The 18,790-nt window shown below is 45.7% G+C and overlaps 1 protein-coding gene across 1 annotated transcript in view; it reads right to left on the reverse strand.

Annotated features, from left to right (window-relative positions):
* Positions 1 to 10,658: 10,658 nt before the first annotated feature.
* The window catches only part of PGM1 (phosphoglucomutase 1), a 34,976-nt gene continuing 26,844 nt past the window's right edge, over positions 10,659 to 18,790 (reverse strand). The window contains exons 8-11 of the mRNA XM_056845614.1: positions 18,509 to 18,644; positions 16,072 to 16,255; positions 12,065 to 12,199; positions 10,659 to 11,326 (exon numbers count right to left, since the gene is read on the reverse strand). Coding sequence (XP_056701592.1) covers positions 11,237 to 11,326; positions 12,065 to 12,199; positions 16,072 to 16,255; positions 18,509 to 18,644 — 545 coding nt within the window. The 3' untranslated portion in view covers positions 10,659 to 11,236. The remainder of the gene's footprint in view (positions 11,327 to 12,064; positions 12,200 to 16,071; positions 16,256 to 18,508; positions 18,645 to 18,790) is intronic.

Below are 18,790 nucleotides of genomic sequence, written 5' to 3' on the forward strand. Positions count from 1 at the left end.
GTGAGGAACCTCAGTGTGGTATAATGCCATATAGTCCACTATCCAAAGCAGCCATTTGCTTCAGGGGAACTGATCTCTGTAGTTTAGAGATCAGCTGTATTTCCAAGAGAGCCACAAAGTCTGACTGGAGATCAGAAACCCTACTTATCAGTGACCATTGTTAAACACGTACACAAATTTGCTGTTTCTCACAATAGTCAAAAGATCTGCTTACCATTTGGGCCTTCCTAAGTAGAGAGCAGAAGTGAAGGCTATGTCTTTTGCAGCTATCACCCAGGGCAAGCCAGTTTATTTCCCTCCTAATATGCAATTTTCTGATTAACTATATCTAGACCACAAAACCAGTCGCTGGCTACCAAGAGTGTCAGAATCATCCCTAATTAATTCACCAAGATAGTATCAGTTTCTTTTGCAAACTTCAATAGTAATGCCCAAATTCATGCCACACCTGGCCCGTGATCACACTAGCAACTTACCTCGCTATTTAGACGTGTTCAGTACACAAGCATCCAACACGACTTTAAATTTCTGTTCCCACCGCGCCGCCTTTCTCTGCTGCATTTGATAAGCCAGGATCAAATTAAGACCGGTGCGCTCCCACGCATGCCCAGTCAGCGCTCGAAGCAAGGACGGCAATTGGTCCAGCGTCAGTTAGGGAGGCGGGGGGAGTGGGGTGGTGGGCTGGCAGCAGGAAGTGGATTGAACACAGATTGCATGTTAGCACTTTAAGGCTCTGGGTGAAGAAGACATTTCATTTTATTAATTCGCCGTATAAGCGGATGCTCTTAACGCGGAGAAATTGTGCTCTGGAGACGTCTCCGGAATCGTTCGGTTGAGATGAAGTGCGAACATGCAAGGAAAGCCCGCAGAAATCGGAGCTGCAAACGCGCAGTGCGGACATGGTCCTGGTCTTTAGCTGTAGTCTATTCTTATCCTCCAAGGATTGATGGAGGAGAAACAAGATATTAAAATGTGTAGTTATTCCTGATCTCTTTGCTAGGATTAAAAAAACACAACAACAACAACAACCAGGAAGTAAATTCTGAGATACCATCTTAAAATCTGAGAGAAGAAGGATGTGACCACAATATTATATCTCAAAGCTTTCTAAAAAACTGGATTGATAACTGTTATACTTAAGTATCAATCAATCAGTTAAATAGCATCTGGGGGACTCTACAATAATGTCACAGATTCCTATTTTTTGCGTTGGGAGCAATATTTTGATTAATTCCACTTCGGGGAAAGAAAAACACAAGGGTATATGTAGGTCTGGCATACACAAAGCGTTTTCATGGATGAAACTTCTAAGTCTTTCCATTTTTTAGCTGCCTAATGCAGATTTTGAGTAAAGCTGCAAGGAGAAAAAGAAATATAAGCATGAATTCCAAAACATCTGGATCTAATTGGATTCTGATGGGATGTGCAATAGCCAATAAGGAAGGGAACGTGTGGGAGGAATTGCTCACACAACTGCTGTTTTGCCTAAGGATATTAGGCCTCTGTGAAAATATTTATTGCTATCTCCTTTCCAAAAAGGAACCAAGTGTTCCATAATCGAAAGGATCAGCATTCTCTGACATTCAGCAACCACAAATATTAGTAGGGTTGCCAAGTCCCTCTTCTCCACCGGCGGGATGTTTTTGGGGCAGAGACTGAGGAGGGTGGGGTTTGGGGATGGGAGGCACTTCAATGCCATAGAGTCCAATTGCCAAAGTGGCCATTTTCTTCAGGTGAACTCATCTCTATCAGCTGGAGATCACTAGTAATAGCAGGAGATCTCCAGCTAATACCTGGAGGTTGGCAACCCTAAATATTAGCAGGCCGTGCATAGATATTGGTGTAGGCACAACTGCTCTCTCACAATATTGTGTCTTTCTTCTCTTCCTCCCTGCCATTGATTTGCACCATTCAGCCACCAGGCTATCTAAACTGTCTCTCCCCAGTCTATTGAAGTCAGGATGGGGAGCCAAGCTTGCCTTTCATTACTGTTTCCACCCAGGGAAATTGCGTGTGATGGACGCATGTACTCTCTCTTGCGTTACAGTGAGAGTCTACCCAGTTGCCATGGTGCTGTGCTGCTTGAATGGCTCAAAATGTCAGCGTGGGGCTATGTTGGCTACCTGTCCCAGTTTTACAGTGTGATGTCAACTCCACTTTATTTACAACCATTTTATACAGCTAGTTCACTGTCAGTGTACCCCTAAATAAGCTTTGAAGGGTGTATCTTTCAGGACTGCACTGTCTGGAAGTCTGGGCCCTAGTATCAACACATGCTATCCCTGTAAAAAAATAATAATGGTAAAGGTCCCCTGTGCAAGCACCGGGTCATTCCTGACCCATGGGGTGACGTCACATCCTGACATTTACTAGGCAGACTTTTTGTTAGCGGGATGGTTTGCCATGCCTTCCCCAGTCATCTTCCCTTTACCCCCAGCAAGTTGGGTACTCATTTTCCCAACCTCAGAAGGATGGAAGGCTGAGTCAACCTTGAGCCGGCTACCTGAAACCAACTTCCGTTGGGATCTAACTCAGGTCATGAGCAGAGCTTGGGACTGCAGTACTGCAGCTTACCACCCTGCGCCACAGGGCATAATACAAATAGTCTGGCACAGCGATTCAAGTACATGCCAGTGTCTGTTTGTTGGAGCAATGGGCAGTTGCATTGGACCTCAATGGCACTTCCATGCAACACTGTGCTGCTATAAGCCACGTTACCTTGCTTGTACTGCAACTCAGCTTTCTCACCACTTGGAAGCTGCTCTAAGAGGCTTCCCAGAGCCCTTCAGCAGTGTTATTGCAATAGCCACAAGAGTGCCAAAAGAAAAACCCTCAATCAACTTAAGGCCATGGGTAGTCAGCAAGTTTGCCTATGTCCTGTATCAACGTGATGGAAATGGGTACATGTGGCGTGAAAGAATGTCTAATAAGCATGCGATGTGTGTCCAATGGAAACCCCACATCCAGCATTTTGCTGTTATTGACCCACTTCTGCCTGCAGCGATTGTCATTGTTCCATTCAGGCCTCCAGACTGACTGACCTCAATTGCCATAGATGGGTTGAAGCATAAATGACAAATGGTGTGGGTCTGCTTCACCCTCCCTCCCTTCTTTCCTGGGTCAGAAGTAAATATGTATGTGGGGTGGGGGTGGGGGGTTGATTTTTGTCTTGTAATACCAGAGGTGGACTGGAATGTGGGAGGAACTTTCTCAGCAACAAAACAGAAAGCAACACTATTTATTATACAGGTTTTGCTCACAGGTTTAAAAACACAGTTTAGGGTGTTGTGAGTCAGCTTGAGCCTCACTTACAGTATCTGTGTAAGTGTGGTGGATGCAGAACAGTTGGAAGTAGAAAGGAACTATTATAAAAAAAACAAATTTATATTCTAGCTAATGCTTCTTTTACATTTGTAGATATGGGGAATTCTGAAATGCAGAGTGTTCTTTCTGAAGACCTCAAAGACCTAGAGCCGTGTTAGCGTGCTGCAGCTGGCACGCCGAGCCCGCTCTGTGGGCACGCGCAGACCCGTCCTGTATGCCTAGGGCTGTGCCATGTTGCCGTGGTGAGGGCGCTGAGGGCGGTGCTCCTTCTCTTCAAGCCCATGCTCCCCAAACCTGCGCTGGCGCCCTCCCTCTCCTTGCACCCGGGGCAAGTCCCTCCCTCTCTCTCAGCTGAGCTGCAGCCGCAGCTCAGCTGTTTGTCGGGGCACCCCGCCCGTCTTCAGTTTGGACCGGGAGGCTGTGGCCGAGCACCTTGCCATGCCCCCCTCTCAGCTGAGCTGCCCCGCAGCTCAGCTGTTTGTCGGGGGCCCTGCCCGTCTTCAATTTGGATGGGGGAGGCTGTGGCCTGCTGCGCCCCCCTCTCAGCTGAGCTGAAGGGCAGCTCAGCTGTTTGTAGGGGGGCCCACCCGTCTAAAAAAGAATTTAGAAAATTCTACAACATTTGCAGACAATCCTACAAGCCATCAGGAAATCTACAAGGAATTTTCTAGCATTGTAGCAGCTGCAAAGGTAAATTTTAGTAACAGATTTTTACAGTTCCGTAAGATGGCGACAACCCTGTTTTCTTACTTCTCCAGAGAAAGCCAAATTTGAAGAACTTGATCTTTCCTGCCTACACTGGTTAGATTTAGAAAATCTGGAAATGGAGCTAATAGAATTTCAAGAAAGCTCTATCTGGAAAAATAAATTCTATGACCTGTGTGAAACACTTGAGAAGATAGAAGGGATGCCAAAGGACAGCACAGTTAGTTCTGAAAATGAAATCCTTAAAGTGTGGAATTCTCTGCCAAATAATTTTAAGTCAATGAAAGCACTTGGGATTGCTTTCCTTACTTTGTTTGGATCATCTTATGCTTGTGAGCAGCTGTTTTCAGCTTTGAATTATATCAAATCTGACACCAGAAACAGGCTAACAGATGACCTGAGTGCTGCATGTGTTGTTCTCAAACTTACAAAGTATGAGCCAAGGGTAGACCAATTATCAGCATGCACACAACAGCAAAAATCACATTAATTATTCAAAAAAATTGACGATGTCCTCAAAGATGTCACAAAAATGGTGAATTACATCATGGCTCGTGCTCTGAATTGTCGACAGTTTCAAGCACTTCTTGAGGAGGTTCAGGCACAGTTTAATTGTTTACTTATGTACAATAATGTCCGGTGGCTGAGCAGAGGACGAGTCCTGGAGAGATGCATGCCAAATACAAACTTTTACCTTTCGATAAAAAGTTGTTTGTATCATTGAAAGCTCTGTTATCGTGTTTTTCTTTTAACGCAAAATATGTGAATGTATGAGTTGTTTTTTCTAAACTAAAACCTTTAAATTCAGGTTAAATTGCCGTATTGGCACTTGGCGATAAATAAGTGGGTTTTGGGTTGCAGTTTGGGCACTTGCTCTCTAAAAGGTTCGCCATTACTGACCTAGAGAATATGAACTTGGTTCAAGTTGACCACAGCAAGTATGCATTTACTTGAAAGTAAGAACACATGTACATTGGGGTTAGGCACTCCTTCCCTTTTGCTTCTTCAGCCCAGAACCCTTACCCAAAAGAAGCTTCTCCTGTCTGAAAGGGAATGTTGGGATGGTGTTGCATGCATCTCCATGCAGTCTAGTTTGGCCCTAAGATTATGCAATCTTGTGATAAGAATGCTAGATATAAACGTTATTATCTAGATATGAGGAGTCTGAATATCCCACTCCCTCAACTGGTCTTCTTAAAGTCTGTCTTCAGAGATTTAGAAGAAATATTGCACTGCTATTAGTACATACATTGATTCTGTATCCCCTAGTAGCTGGTTTTGCAAGTTTTTATAGCACTTTCAGATGTCCCTGGAAGCATAACCAGCACTGTAACAACAGACATGTACATAAGTTTATGGGACTTTCATAACTGCTCATAAACAGTAACGCCCTCCCCTCAAGATCCACTACTAGAATTATTTTTGGTTTAGTATGCTAGATGTGCTCAGTTAGTCCTTGCAAAAGAAAAGAAAAAAAGGCAAACTTCCTTCCTTGCACCCCAGCTTGGTTTCTCCCACCCCACGAGGCTAGCAAGAACTATTAGAAAAACTGACCAAAGCTTTCTCCTCTCACACAGCAAGGGTTCCTCCTCCTCCATTACTACAGTACAATGATCACATATAAAACGCTGGCTAAGGCCTATCGTGGTAGTGTTGAAACCAGGGGAAGGTGTATCTTAAAAACCGTCTATGCCTAGACTTTGAGCCCATTCCTGAAGAGAGGGGGTCGAAGCTCCATAGGAGCTGCCGTGACCCCGCGCTGGCGTAGGTGCCACCTTATCACTAGGGAAGCCAACCTCCAGGTACTAGCTTGAGATCTCTTGCTATTACAACTGATCTCCGGCCGATAGAGATCAGTTCATCTAGAAAATATGGCCGCTTTGGCAATTGGACTCTATGGCACTGAAGTCCCTCCCCTCCCCAAACCACGCCCTCCTCAGGCTCCACCCCAAAACCTCCCGCCGGTGGCAAAGAGGGACCCGGCAACCCTTATCACGGAATAATAGTGGGAGATCTCCAGCCACCACCTGGAGGTTGGCAACCCTAGTGTGTGTGTGTGGGGTGTTCTTGGAGCATTCCAAGGGGTGGAGCTGAAGTTAGTCAACTTCCTAACCCCTTTTGCCTCAGGAATGCCCCCTCAAGCACCTTTTTGGGTAGCGTAGCCTCGCTTTGTTCAATGGGGGAATTTTTCTCCATTTAGATTTATAATCCCTTTTATTTTACTTTTGGCGGCTGGGAAGCCTCTGAGGAGGTGGCACGGCTGCCGTGGATCCAACCGCCCCCCTTCAGGATTGGGCTGCCCAATTCCAGGCATCACAAATCAGGGGGGCAATAGCAATATTCTCACCTGCAGACTGCAATTCTAAGAAGAGATGAAAGCTTCTAAATCCACTGAAGTCAACATGCTCAGGAGGGTGTTACTCTGCTTAGGACTGCAGTGTGTATTTAGCTAGTCAGCCAAACTGATAAGTACGTTACTGACTGGCCTTTCATAGTTATTAGATACATCTAATCATTAATTTTGCCTCATGGCAAAGTCACCAAAACATCCGCTTAAATGGAGAAGCTTTCTATAAAGTTCTGAGTTACAGGTCTGCAAATGCCCTACTGCTGTGGGTAAAGCTCTCCAAACAATATTGCGTGGGCAAAAAGCAAAACAAAACAAAAAATTAATTGCTAGGCCCGACAAGTTAAGGTAGGCATGAGGGAGACATGCTGTGCGTATGAGTAGTTCTGCATGGTTGCATTTGGGCCTATCTCTAGGTGTAATACTTGGAAAACATGTAGTTATGGGTTGTAGGTTTATAGTCATGTTATAATACTGTCACAGTTAATTATGGTTAGAAAGGTTCCCTAATTAATGGGGCAGCACATTAAAAAAGATGGTTTTTGATACTTAAAGAACATGCAATAGATACGATAGATACCCTCTTCGAAGAGGCCTTCCTTTTTAAAAAATGAGGGAATGCCTTTTCTAATATGAAGCCTGGTATAAAATTTAGGTGAATGCATCATGTAACAATCAAGATTGCTTCCCTCCATCCCTTAGAGCTGCTACTTGTCCCACAAGGGCGGAAACTGTGGAGAAAATAACAGCCATGGGACTAAGACCTGGAAAAAGTCTCAGAGGAAGGGGTAAATGACCCTTTTCCTGTGCCATTTTGAGTCAGGCGCCTCTGGTAGTTACTATTTACATTTGAAAAACAACCACCATGAGATCTCCCAACATCATATCTACTTTAACCTGTAGAACGTGGAGAAGCTAAGTTTTCTACCCTGACCACCAAACATCCAACTAAAGACTTGAGCTTCAAGTTTTCTAGAGCTCACAGCAGCCTCTAGAGGCCATGAGCCATTTCTGCATGCTCTTTTTATTTGGGTTGGTTGTTTTAATTATTTTATGCTGTAAGCAAGCGGCAGATATATGTTCTAAATAAACAAAAACTGCATTTTTACATAATGGTATGTGCAAGCTTTTCCTGTGAGCTGGAGGTGATGGAGAACCTCAGTTTAACTTTACTGTCTTATCTGCCCCCACAAACTTTTAAATCTGCGTTAAACTTCCATAACATTACAATCAATGAATTGAGGCTCATATTTTATTTTGGTTCAGCAGAGCTTAAAAGAATGCTCCACATCTTCACATGGCACAACCAAGTACCCCAAACAAGTGTTTTGACCACAATACATTTAGCATATATTTGGGAAGTACTTTTTTCAGTTGTAGACAGATACTGTTGCAACCTAGTAGTATAAGAGGTTGTTTTTTTAATGCACCAGTCGCAGGAAAAAGTGGGATTTTCCCCTCCCCTCATTTTACTATTAAGGTTCAAGCCTGTGTCACAGCATTAAGATGAGAGGAAATATTTCTCTGCTTTTCAAACCTGTCGTGTACAATCTGGAATTTAGCTTTCACATTAAAAGGGGAGGGGGACAAGGACACACCCAAGAATAATTTGGAGGCCTCATTACGTGCTCCATCTGGTCTATTTTGGCAGGAGGGACTGGGCTTGCAGGATGATTAGTTTTACAAAAGGCACAGCAATGCCTTACGTTAATGGTTCTTGACACTTGTAGAAAAATAGAGCAGTGTAGTATGGAAATTAGACTCCTCTATTAGTGGCAAAGTGCAAGCAATCTGACTACGCAGCTATTACAAACCTTTGAGGAAGGCCCTGATCTGTTATTGTTCTCACACTAATGTCACTTAATTTGGGCCAGACTGGTAATGAAGATGGGGGAGGAAGGGGGCATAGAAGGGAACAGAAGATAAAATCTAGTACAGCTGGGGAGCAATTGCCAGAGACACTTCAAAATCCTAGTTGAGCTACACTATTCCTAGGACTTCTATAAGCTTTGCAATTTTATATATTTTTATCATTAAGAAGGCAAATAAAATTAAGGGGCTTCAACAGTAAATCAGACTGGGAAGCAAGCCAATGTACTGTTAGACTAGGCTCAGGGAGACCGATATTAAAATTCCTATTCTGCCCTAGAAGCAAGCTGGGTGACCCTGACCCAGTCACTCTCTCTCAGCCCATTCCTCAAAGCTGAAGCAGCCGGGGACGAAGTGGCTGTGGCGCCACCGTAGAGGCTCCAAAGAGGTTTCGTGGCTGCAGTAAAAAAACATGTTTAAAAACAAAAATTAGAAAAAGGGGGGAAAGGCCCCATAGGAAACAGCGATGCTGCACCAATGAAAAGGTGGTGTGGCAACGCTGTTGCTTCAGGGAGCATTCCTGGGCTGCAAAGGGTTAGGAAGGTGCCTAACAGCATCTCCATCTACCCAGAATGTCACAGGAATCTCCTGGGATCCAAGGGCGCCGGCGTCCAAGGGCAGTGCTGCTTCCCCGGTCCAGGGGGGCTGCATAAGTGCCCCTACGCCAATGTCCATGCCTGTTTGCATGGCATAGATGCTGGCGTAGGGGTCACGCCTCCTCCTATGACCATTCAGCACCCAACCTCAGGAATGCACTGTCTGTCTCTCAACCTAACCTACATCATGATGAAAATGGTGGACAGAACATGGTTGTAAACTGCTCTGGATGCCTATCTTGAGGGAAAGCAGGATATAAATAAATAAAGTTTACAGAGTACACTACTCTTCTATGCAGTTGCTGGTTCTTTTAAATACAAGCTTTCTACTAGGAGACTTCATGTAATTTTTCAATGTGGCACTGGCAAGTATAAACTAAGGGAAGAAGGTAAGTGGTCAACTAGCCCAGCCTCTTTTTGTTGTGGTCCTCTTTGAGGAAAGAAGAGTGTCGTTCAAGTGTAGGAAATGGCAAATCAAGCTGTGAGAAGGGAAAACATCTGGAAAAACACCTGTCGCTGCTGTCTGTAGAACAGGAAACCATGATAAAACTTTGCCATTCTAGGTAATACATTCTGGGCGATGCATATGCATTACCACATTAGAACTGATAAAAAGATATCCATGGGACAGTCGTTCTTTGTTACTCTTAAATGTTGCAGACCTGTATAGTTTCCACCATTCCATTTTGGCAGCTTCATAAGGAAAGGAAATGTTACTTGAGCATGTTAAAAAGGAGCTACTTGGAGAAAGGGCTGATTGGCTGTCTAGAGCTGGTTGAATCCATCTGTATCTTATTCCTATCAGCAGGCTGATCAAGCTGGTTGTCTGGCTAATGCAAACATTCTTATGCAGCGTGATCTTGTGCTTTTTGTGGGGGAAGTAACTAGTTCCACAGCTTTCAACAGCACTAGCTTCCCAAAAAGACTGTAATTGTACACATGCAAACAGATGCCAAATTATTTCATATTATTATCCATGAGATTATTGGTGCCTTCATTGCCCATCAGTGATCACTCTCACCCACATGCCCCAAAGTGCTCTCCTCTCATACTTTGGCCACAGATCTTCTCTTCAAAGCACTTCTTTGCGATGGAGACAACTGGTGTGGGAAGCAAAGCATCTGTGAGCAGAGAGGAAAACTGTATCTTTTTAGCTTGCTTTTCAGCCTCAAAATTGTCTCCCAGAGCAGCTATTATGAGTGCTGCCCATAAATTCCAGACATTTTACTTGAACTAGAAAGGTGCTCTCTTCTCAGTATGCTTGTGTGGTTGGTTCTCTGGAGGCCGATTGAATCTCTGGAGGTGGACTTCTACTTGATCCATTTCAATGCCAGTACAATTCCAAGATGTGAACACATGAACACACATAACGCTGCCTTATACTGAATCAGACCCTTGGTCCATTGAAGTCAGTATTATCTACTCAGACCATCAGCGGCTCTCCAGGGTCTTAGGTAGAGGTCTTTCACATCACCTACCTGCCTAGTCCCTTGAACTGGAGATGCCAGGGATTGAACCTGGGACCTTCTGCCAAGCAGATGCTCTACCCCTGAGCCATGACCCCTCCCCTGTGGGTATAACAGGAGTAGGGGTGGAAAAGAAGGAAGCATGGTTGAGAATCATACATTGCCCATCAAGACAGGAGACAGAGACTAGATCAAACAGGGGATGGAAATATAAGGGAAAGGGGGGATTTAGTAATATCCAGAAGAGCCTAGCTTTTTTGCCCCAATTGCAGAATTAATATGGGGTGGGGGTAGTATGGTTAGGGTCCGCCATATCACATTTATGAAAAGAGAAGCATTCCACAGTGATACTGCTTCATTTCATTTTAATGTTTTGCAATGCTTGTATTAGTGATGATTTCCATGGAAGGGTCTTTGTACAGCAGATTGTGGCACAGAGTTCAACTGATAGATATTCTTTGAAACAGGATGTTCCAGAGAAGGGGGAGCAGACAGTCATTCACAGTGATTGCATACTTTGTGGCACAAAGATTAAAAGGAACTCTACACACTGCCAACAAAAAGGCCCTTTGTGCAGAGGCCATTCAGGAACTTCTGAAAAAGAAAGGGCAACAGGATTAACTCCCACGGTTCTTTTTCATACAGTAATTTGTTTTAACTCCTACTAAACCAAAAGCAGCATACTAAGTAAGTACTATGCACGAATTAGAAAGGCAACAATTAACAAAGACAACGTCTATCGGCATACACACAGTGTAAACTTTGCTCTTTTTTTTAAAAAATGACATCTTTTCTCACTTCATCGTGCTTTTTAAATAGTATTAGCAGTTTTAGGGATACATTTGATAATAGAAAGGAAGACTAGCTGATTCCAACTGACAGCTGCCAGTCACTCCAAGTCGTCTTTCCAGTGGCCTCAGATTCCATGTTTATGTGATGACCGTGGGGCCTGTGCGGCCGGTTCTCTCGTGAAGCTGAGAAAGCTTCAGTGAAATGGAGATGAGGGGAGCTAACATGACCTGTGAGAAAAGCAAAAGGGCAACAAAAAGGAGAACAAAGAACACACATCAGTAAAAACGGGATGAGGTTTAAATTTCAAAATTTCACCTTCGAGGCTTGCTCAAAAACCTTGGGCAGAAGAATAAACTCTAGATCTAGAAACCAGAGTAACGCCTATCAACCCTAAACAGAGAAAAATCTATGTGGCCTCTAGGAACCCCTGCGACCCCTGTCTGCTTCTGCCACAGACCACCAAGGCCCCTGAAGTTGTGTCCCTGGAAGTGGGGACCCTCTCAAATAGCACTGGGCATGTGTGAAAGGGGTATCTGCAATGGGCAGGGGAATGGGCAAAAATCACCTTTCTTCCTCTGCCAAGAGCAATGCTACCCTGCTAGTATAAGAACTGCTCTGCCAATGAAACAGCACCTTTGGACCCAACCCATAGGCCTGGATCCAACGCAGTGTTTCTGAAGGCAGAAGGATTTAGGTTTGCAAAGTGCAACTTTTTTGCATCCCCTTCTCATAGCAGCCACAAATGTCCCCCCACGAATGTTACGAAATCTGCCTGCATAAACACTGTTGTATCAAGCTATACACTTTATGTGGAAAATGTAATAAACACAACCTTCATTTACAAAAACAGTGTAAAGCATCCACAGTCATAGATTTAAAAAAAAGGACCATGAGAATCTGGGCAGATGCCTACAGGTCTCTGTCTTCTGACATGCAAGAAGTGACAGAAAGGAACAGAACCCTACCTGTGGATCTTCATATATTTTGGAAGGATCTTTTTCATAGCTGTCAATATACAGCCGCACAGTTGCTCCAGCACTTCCTGTACCACTTAGTCTAAAGATGATGCGAGAACCATCAGCAAAGATGAGCCTCAAACCCTACCAAGACAAAGGGGGGGGGGGGAAGAAACACACACAAGAGATTTACTTCAATAAAAGAATGGTATTCCTGGAAGAGTGTTTCTCACTAAACTTTTCTGAGCACAAGGAGGTACACAGATCCTTGTTTGGCAGCTGGCTGGCTGCCCTTTGGTGACCTTAATCATTCCCCAGTCACTCTTGCCTGGGGAAATGAGCATTCCAAATTCTCATTTTGCTGTATAGAGCTGCAGGAGCACCAAAGTATACTTCTGCTGAATATAAATATTTTTAACACTTTTAATCAATTTACATTTCTTGTATTTCATTTGTCCCTTGTTTCTGTTCCAGTAAAACACACTTTTAGGCCAAGTTTGTTTGTTTATATATATGCCTCATCATTATCGGAATGCTGAGGAGCAGCAGAAGTCAGGTGTCCCATTCCCCCCCCCACACACGGGTAATTGTAATGATGAGGCATTGTTAATCTGGGCACATTTCTTGGGGACAGAGCCAAGCATGTGCTCTGCAGAGGCCTTCTGTTAATTCAGTTAAGCAATGGGAGCATGTTACAGCTGAGGCAGTGCTATCGTTTGTTTGTGAAGACCACAGGGCTTGCTGTGAACTTGGGAAATGGAGAAAACGTAACATGCACACTAGGATTAGCTTAGCCTGCTGCAGGATACTTATAAACAGAAAACAGACTGAATTTTAAAGTCTTCAATTCAGACTACCAGCGGCTTGCAGATATGCGTTTGCCTGAACTCCATACCAGCTGGCAAAGCCATCGGATGGAATGTCTGAATGTGGATATCAGGCAAATGCTTTTTGCTGCCCCGCTTTTGCATTTACAGAAGTGTACATTAACTGAAAACTTGCCCTGAATGAATTCTAATAATCACATAACATGTTTTAACAAAGAGTAACACTATTCAATGAATCCAAATATTCTGTTTGTGTATGCCATGAGCTTGCCAGGATGTAAGTGGTGTGGAAGGATTAAGGAAGTTTGTACTGGAGCAGGAAAATGCATGGCTGGCGGACAGTGCAAGACAGCACACAGAGAGGATTAGACAGGATGCAGGCCAAACAGACTTGGGGAAGGAGCTACCAGAAGAGTGCAAGAAGGAGCAGGCGTGGGGGCGGAGGCTGTATTCTGGGACATGGTCACATGACATGGCACAACCAGGGATGTTGATTAAACCATCAATAAACCTGGCCTCAGTCACATCTGATTTCCTTTTACAGGGGCTGCTAGGAGGCTGGGGCCAAATTATTCCCTAGTGAGTTTAACTGAAAGTGAAGACAGCAGGAATGCTTTGAAAGCCCAGACCGTTGCTATGAACCAACTCATTGTCCTACCAATTGAGCTCAGATGTGAATTTGCCTTTGCCATGAATGGGAACGAGATCATAAGAACCATGTCACTCCTTCTTGGTAGTATGCATTAAATCACAGATGCCGTAGGTCAGTGGTTCTCAACCTTCCTAATGCCGCGACCCTTTAATACAGTTCCTCATGTTGTGGTGACCCCCAACCATAAAATTATTTTCGTTGCTACTTCATACCTGTAATTTTGCTACTGTTATGAATCGTAATGTAAATATCTGATATGCAGGATGTATTTTCATCACATAGGGAGACATTTTAGATGTTACGTTAGGTTTGCGTAAGGCAGCTAATTGTGCTCATGAACATTCAGCAATTCAGGGGAACCATATGCTCCGCCTGGGATCATTGGAGAAGCCAATACAGTAAATAAAAACAAAATACACCAGTAGGAAAGAAACACCCAACCCCAATTCGTTCACAATCAAAATCTCCCTGCCCTTGGAAGGGGTGAGCCGTGAAGAAGGTGAGCTGTGACTCACGAAAGCCCATATTCCCTGCCAGAAATGTTGTTAGTCTTTAAGGTGCTAGATTCTTGCTCTTTTCTACTGCTACAGACAGACTAAGACCCATACCGATCTATCTCCTTGGAAGTTTTGCAAATGCACAAAGCTGCCTTCTATTGAATCAGATCCTCAGTATTGTCCACTCAGACTGGAAGCGGCTCTCCAGGGTATTAGGTCAAGGCCTTTCACATCACCGAAATTCTGATCCTTTAACTCAGCTGTTTCCTAACTGTGCTCCATGGAGCACTTGGTGCTCCGCGAAACATCTCCTAGTGCTCCGTGAAGAGACTGGAAAGAAAAATGCTACTGTCATTGCTAGGTGAAAATTAATGACTAATTTATCTCCTGAAAAGTGCTCCATGATGCAAAAGGTTTGGGAACCACTGCTTTAACTGAAGATGCCGGGGATTGAACCTGGGACCTTCTGCATGCCAAGCAGATGCTCTACCACTGAGCCATGTTTTGCTCTTCCTTCCTGAAGTACCGAGACTTTGAACAGAATGTCCTGAGGGGTTGCAACGTCCCCTTTTGTGAATGCTGCCATCGCCCCCCACCCCCAAAGGCAGTTTTCAATGCAGAAACCGCGGCAGGGAAGAGAAGGCAGAAACCAAGCACAAAAGCTGAGCCCGACCTAAGCCTCTCTCACGGAGCCCGCAACGGCTCCCCCTCAGACAAGAGACCCTGGGGAGGGGGAGGAAACGCCGGAGGGCTCCAATTTGCCCATCTGATTCACCTCAGGGGGCGAAACTCATCCCCGGCGTCCCCAGCGCAGAGCAGCCTCCTGTGCCCCACGTTGCGTGAGGAAGAAGCCACCGCGGCTCCCGCCAACTGCGCGGGAGGGGACGAGGAAGGGAAAGGGGGGGAAAAGGAACGTTGGCCTCACATGACGCGGCGTGGCCAATGGCGAGGTGAGTTTCAGGCCTGGTGGGGTGGGAGGGGGACAGAGTGAGAGAGCGAGTTGCTGACTGAGGCGGCTTCCTCCCTTTCCTCGTCTGGGGAGCCTGAGAAGGGGGTGGGAGGGGGAAGAGCCCTGCGTGGGGTCTGAGGGAGTTTTCCGATGGTCTTAGGCGACCCCTGTGAAAGGGTCGTTTGACCCCCAAAGGGGTCGCGACCCACAGGTTGAGAACCGCTGCCTTAGGTCTTGGAAGAGTCCAACAGTGTGATATTTTATGGTGCTTTAAATATCATATAGAGAGTTTCTTAAAAATCTGTGTAGCTACACAGGTTCTTACAGCACTTTCTACCCTATAGAGAAGGTATGAAATATGTTCCTATATCCTAGTGACTACCTTCTAGCATAGCAGCTTTTAGTGGCCATGCAGAGGTAAAAGATGATGACTACAGGGTTTCTACACTTCCCATAGCATAACAGCTGTATAGGGCTAGCAGAGTAATTTTGGGTCTTTTTTGCTACAAAATGGAAGCAAATACAACAATGAAATGGTTTGTCAAGACTGGAAGCTAGGCATATGTCTAAGGACATCATTATTAAACTTTTAGCAACAAAATTCATCTTAACATTTAAATCTGTCGCAAGTTTACTCTTACAGCCCATTCCACAACTGTGCCGGCGGCCGCGGCAAAAGGCCTGAGGAGGCCGACGAAGGCTGCCGGCGGCACAGGGCCCACACTGCTGGCTCCCGGGCGACACACATCGGCGTGAGTGGCCCCAGCGCCAGCGTGCAGGCCCAGACGCCGGTCCCTGGCCGCTGTAGCAGCAGCGCTGGGCCTGGTCGCCGCCGCCGCCGCCTCCCGCCAGACTCTGGCTGCCAGCACAGCTGTTTCGGCTCAGTAACGCCCCTTTTTTATTTTGTCGAGATACGCCAGATTTTTGCTGGCGTATCTCCCGTGCAACCCTATGATGGTTGCATAGTTTTTTTGCGCCGGGTAGAGGTTTCAGCGGTGCCAAAACCTCCTTAGGAGGCAACACTGCTGGGTTGCCTCCTAAGCCCAGCGCAGGCATTCCTTTCAGGAATGTGCTGTTATTACACCATCTACCTGGTTTCTTGAGATGCTTCCATCCACAGGATCACTGTATTCAAAGTTATCGGCTTTCTCCACAGTATATGATTTGTCACCGGCTGATAGCTTTTTCCCCACGAAGGAACGATCAAAGAACATTGTCTCTAGATCCTTCATCATCTTATTTGCACTGTCAGCATCCACCTCTTCATAGTCATATCTATAAATCAGGGAGACTTTAATTAGAGAAAGATAGAAATCTATGGTGTGCAAAGCCCTTACTATGCTTCATTTTTAAACTTCAGTTTTTTATGTGGTTCTTGCTGTGTTCTCCTCACAATAACTCTTAAATTCTTGATAAAAAATATGAGACATGAGACCATAAAACAGTGTTTTAATTAAAATCCCAACCTACTATTGTTCCAAGATAAGGCAGCATCTGGACTGGAGTGGGACAGGGAAGGACTGGCCAGATAAATAATACAATAGAGCAGGGGTGGGGAATCTTTTTCCTGCCAAGGGCCATTTGCACATTTATAACATCTTTCGGGGGCCATACCAGGTGTAGATCTCCCGGAGGAGGGGAAGAGGCTAGGGTTGCCAGGTCTCCGGCCACCACCTGGAGGTTGGCAACCCCAGGGGAGGCCACGCAGAGAAGGCCTGGAGGGCGCCCCCACTCCCCCCCAGGCAGGAGGGCAGCCAGCGGGGGGCCCGAGCAAATGAGGCGCCAGGGGGGTGCAGCCCGCAGTCGATCAGCAAGGGAGGAAGGAAGGAAAACAGAGAAAGAGGAAAAGGGAGAGAGGGAGAAAGAAATGGAAAGAGGGGGAGAAAGAAAAGGACGGAGGGAGACAGACAAAGAGACAGAAAGAGAGGGAGAGAGAAAAGCCTTCCCTCCCCCCCCCACACACACACCTGCCAGCCCCACGTGACCTGGCCCCAGGCTCCATGCCTTCCCACCCCCAGAGACCACAAAAGGCCCCCCTGAAGCCCGATCGGCTCCTGCGCGCATGCTCTGCCGCCAGGAGCCGTGGGCCTCTTTCCCCCCTCCCTCTCGCTGCTCAACTGCCGACAGGCAGCAAGAGGGGCTTACAGTGTGCCCCGGCGTTCCTACATGCTGCGGTGATAGGGGGGGAGCCTTGGGGGAAGCGTCCCTCCCCCTCCTCTTGCCGACCAACAGCTGTCAGTCGGCGAGAGGAGGTCCAAAGGGCGCCGCAGCACCCCTGCAAGCTGTGGCCCCAGGAACATCCTCAGGGAGGGCCGCCCTATGCTGCGCCTCCACAGCGGGGCCCCGGAGCTCCCGAGGGCCACAAAAAATGTCCTCGGGGGCCGCATACGGCCCCAGGGCCTGAGGTTCCCCATCCCTGCAATAGAGGGTCTGAGGAGTGGGCACACAATTTGTGGGTTTTTTCTTTCCTTACAGAAGGAAGCTGACAGAACAATCCACATTTCGGTACCTGAAAACCTAGTATACAGGTATAATTTGATCTAGGAACATAGTATGCTAAAGCTTCTCTAAGATCGCCACACTCCCAGGGCTCCATCATGCAAACGTAGACAAGGAATGACAACAGTAGATGTGCTGCCACAATGCCATTGGGAAGTACCCTACCATCCATATGCAGATGGTGTACCAAGATTTCCCATGTTCCTCTCCTTTCTGGCAGTTCTTTCTCCCCCCCTCCCCCATAATAATTCCTGGGGTTGCAGGTCCTGTGTAGATGAACAGCCATGAGGATCAGTAGGCTAGAGTGAAGAGAACAAAGGGATGCAATCGACATCTTTCCTCACCAAAGCCATGCTTGCAGAAGAGGAAGGAAGAAGAATTTCACCTCTTTGTCTTCCTCACTCCTGCCTCTTCCAACCAGCGCTCTTGTTACTCTGTGTGGTCCAGCAACCATGGGAATAATCTTCCGAGGGTTTGGGATGCAAAACCAGAGAGGAACACAGAAGAATAAGGCATCCCAACACAAGGAGTCTCTCCAATTCTACTGCAAAGGAAACATCCTGTATAACTGTCTCCTCAGGGCTTCCAGCCCCTTTCAAGCACTTTCTCTCCTATTGCCACTATGCTTCTCTTTGCTCTTAAAAATGTCCAAAAAGGAAATTCCACAACACATTCAAACACTGAGTTCAGAATAAAACATACAAAATCAGAATGTATATGAAGACGTCCACCGTTTGTAACTTGTTGGACACCATTGTCCTGAATTTTCAGAACTAGATGCTGAGATTTAATTTAACTACAAACCCTCATGATTTGTGCAACAGCAAAATCCAGTTTTCATAATGTGATTTAAAATTTGGCACAGAATTTGGACTCTGAAAAAGAGGACTGTCATTTGCATGATTGTTGCTTTCGTGGAAGAAGGAATTATGGAACGCTTCCTTTTTATAATAATTCTTAACGGCCACTGTATATACTTTCCTCTGTATATACTTTCCATCATGGTGAATTTGCCAGGCTAATCCTTACCTCGTGAAGAAGTTCCTCCCATATTTTTGCCAGTGATCTTTCAAGATCTCTTCTACACTCTGTTTGCGGACAGCTATGATTGACAGCCATGCCAAGACAGCCCAAAGTCCATCTTTTTCACGAATATGATCAGACCCTGAAAACACAAAGCCCAGAAACAAATGAAGTCAGGCACAGGCTGTGTGAGTACTGGTCTTCTTCTAGTCCTTCAGTGAATGGTGGAAAGCTGCATTAAGAGACAAGGACTGAGGGACACATCAGAAACATCAGGACATTAATTTG

The sequence above is a fragment of the Euleptes europaea genome, chromosome 2, assembly GCF_029931775.1.
Source record: "Euleptes europaea isolate rEulEur1 chromosome 2, rEulEur1.hap1, whole genome shotgun sequence".
Lineage (NCBI taxonomy): Eukaryota > Metazoa > Chordata > Lepidosauria > Squamata > Sphaerodactylidae > Euleptes > Euleptes europaea.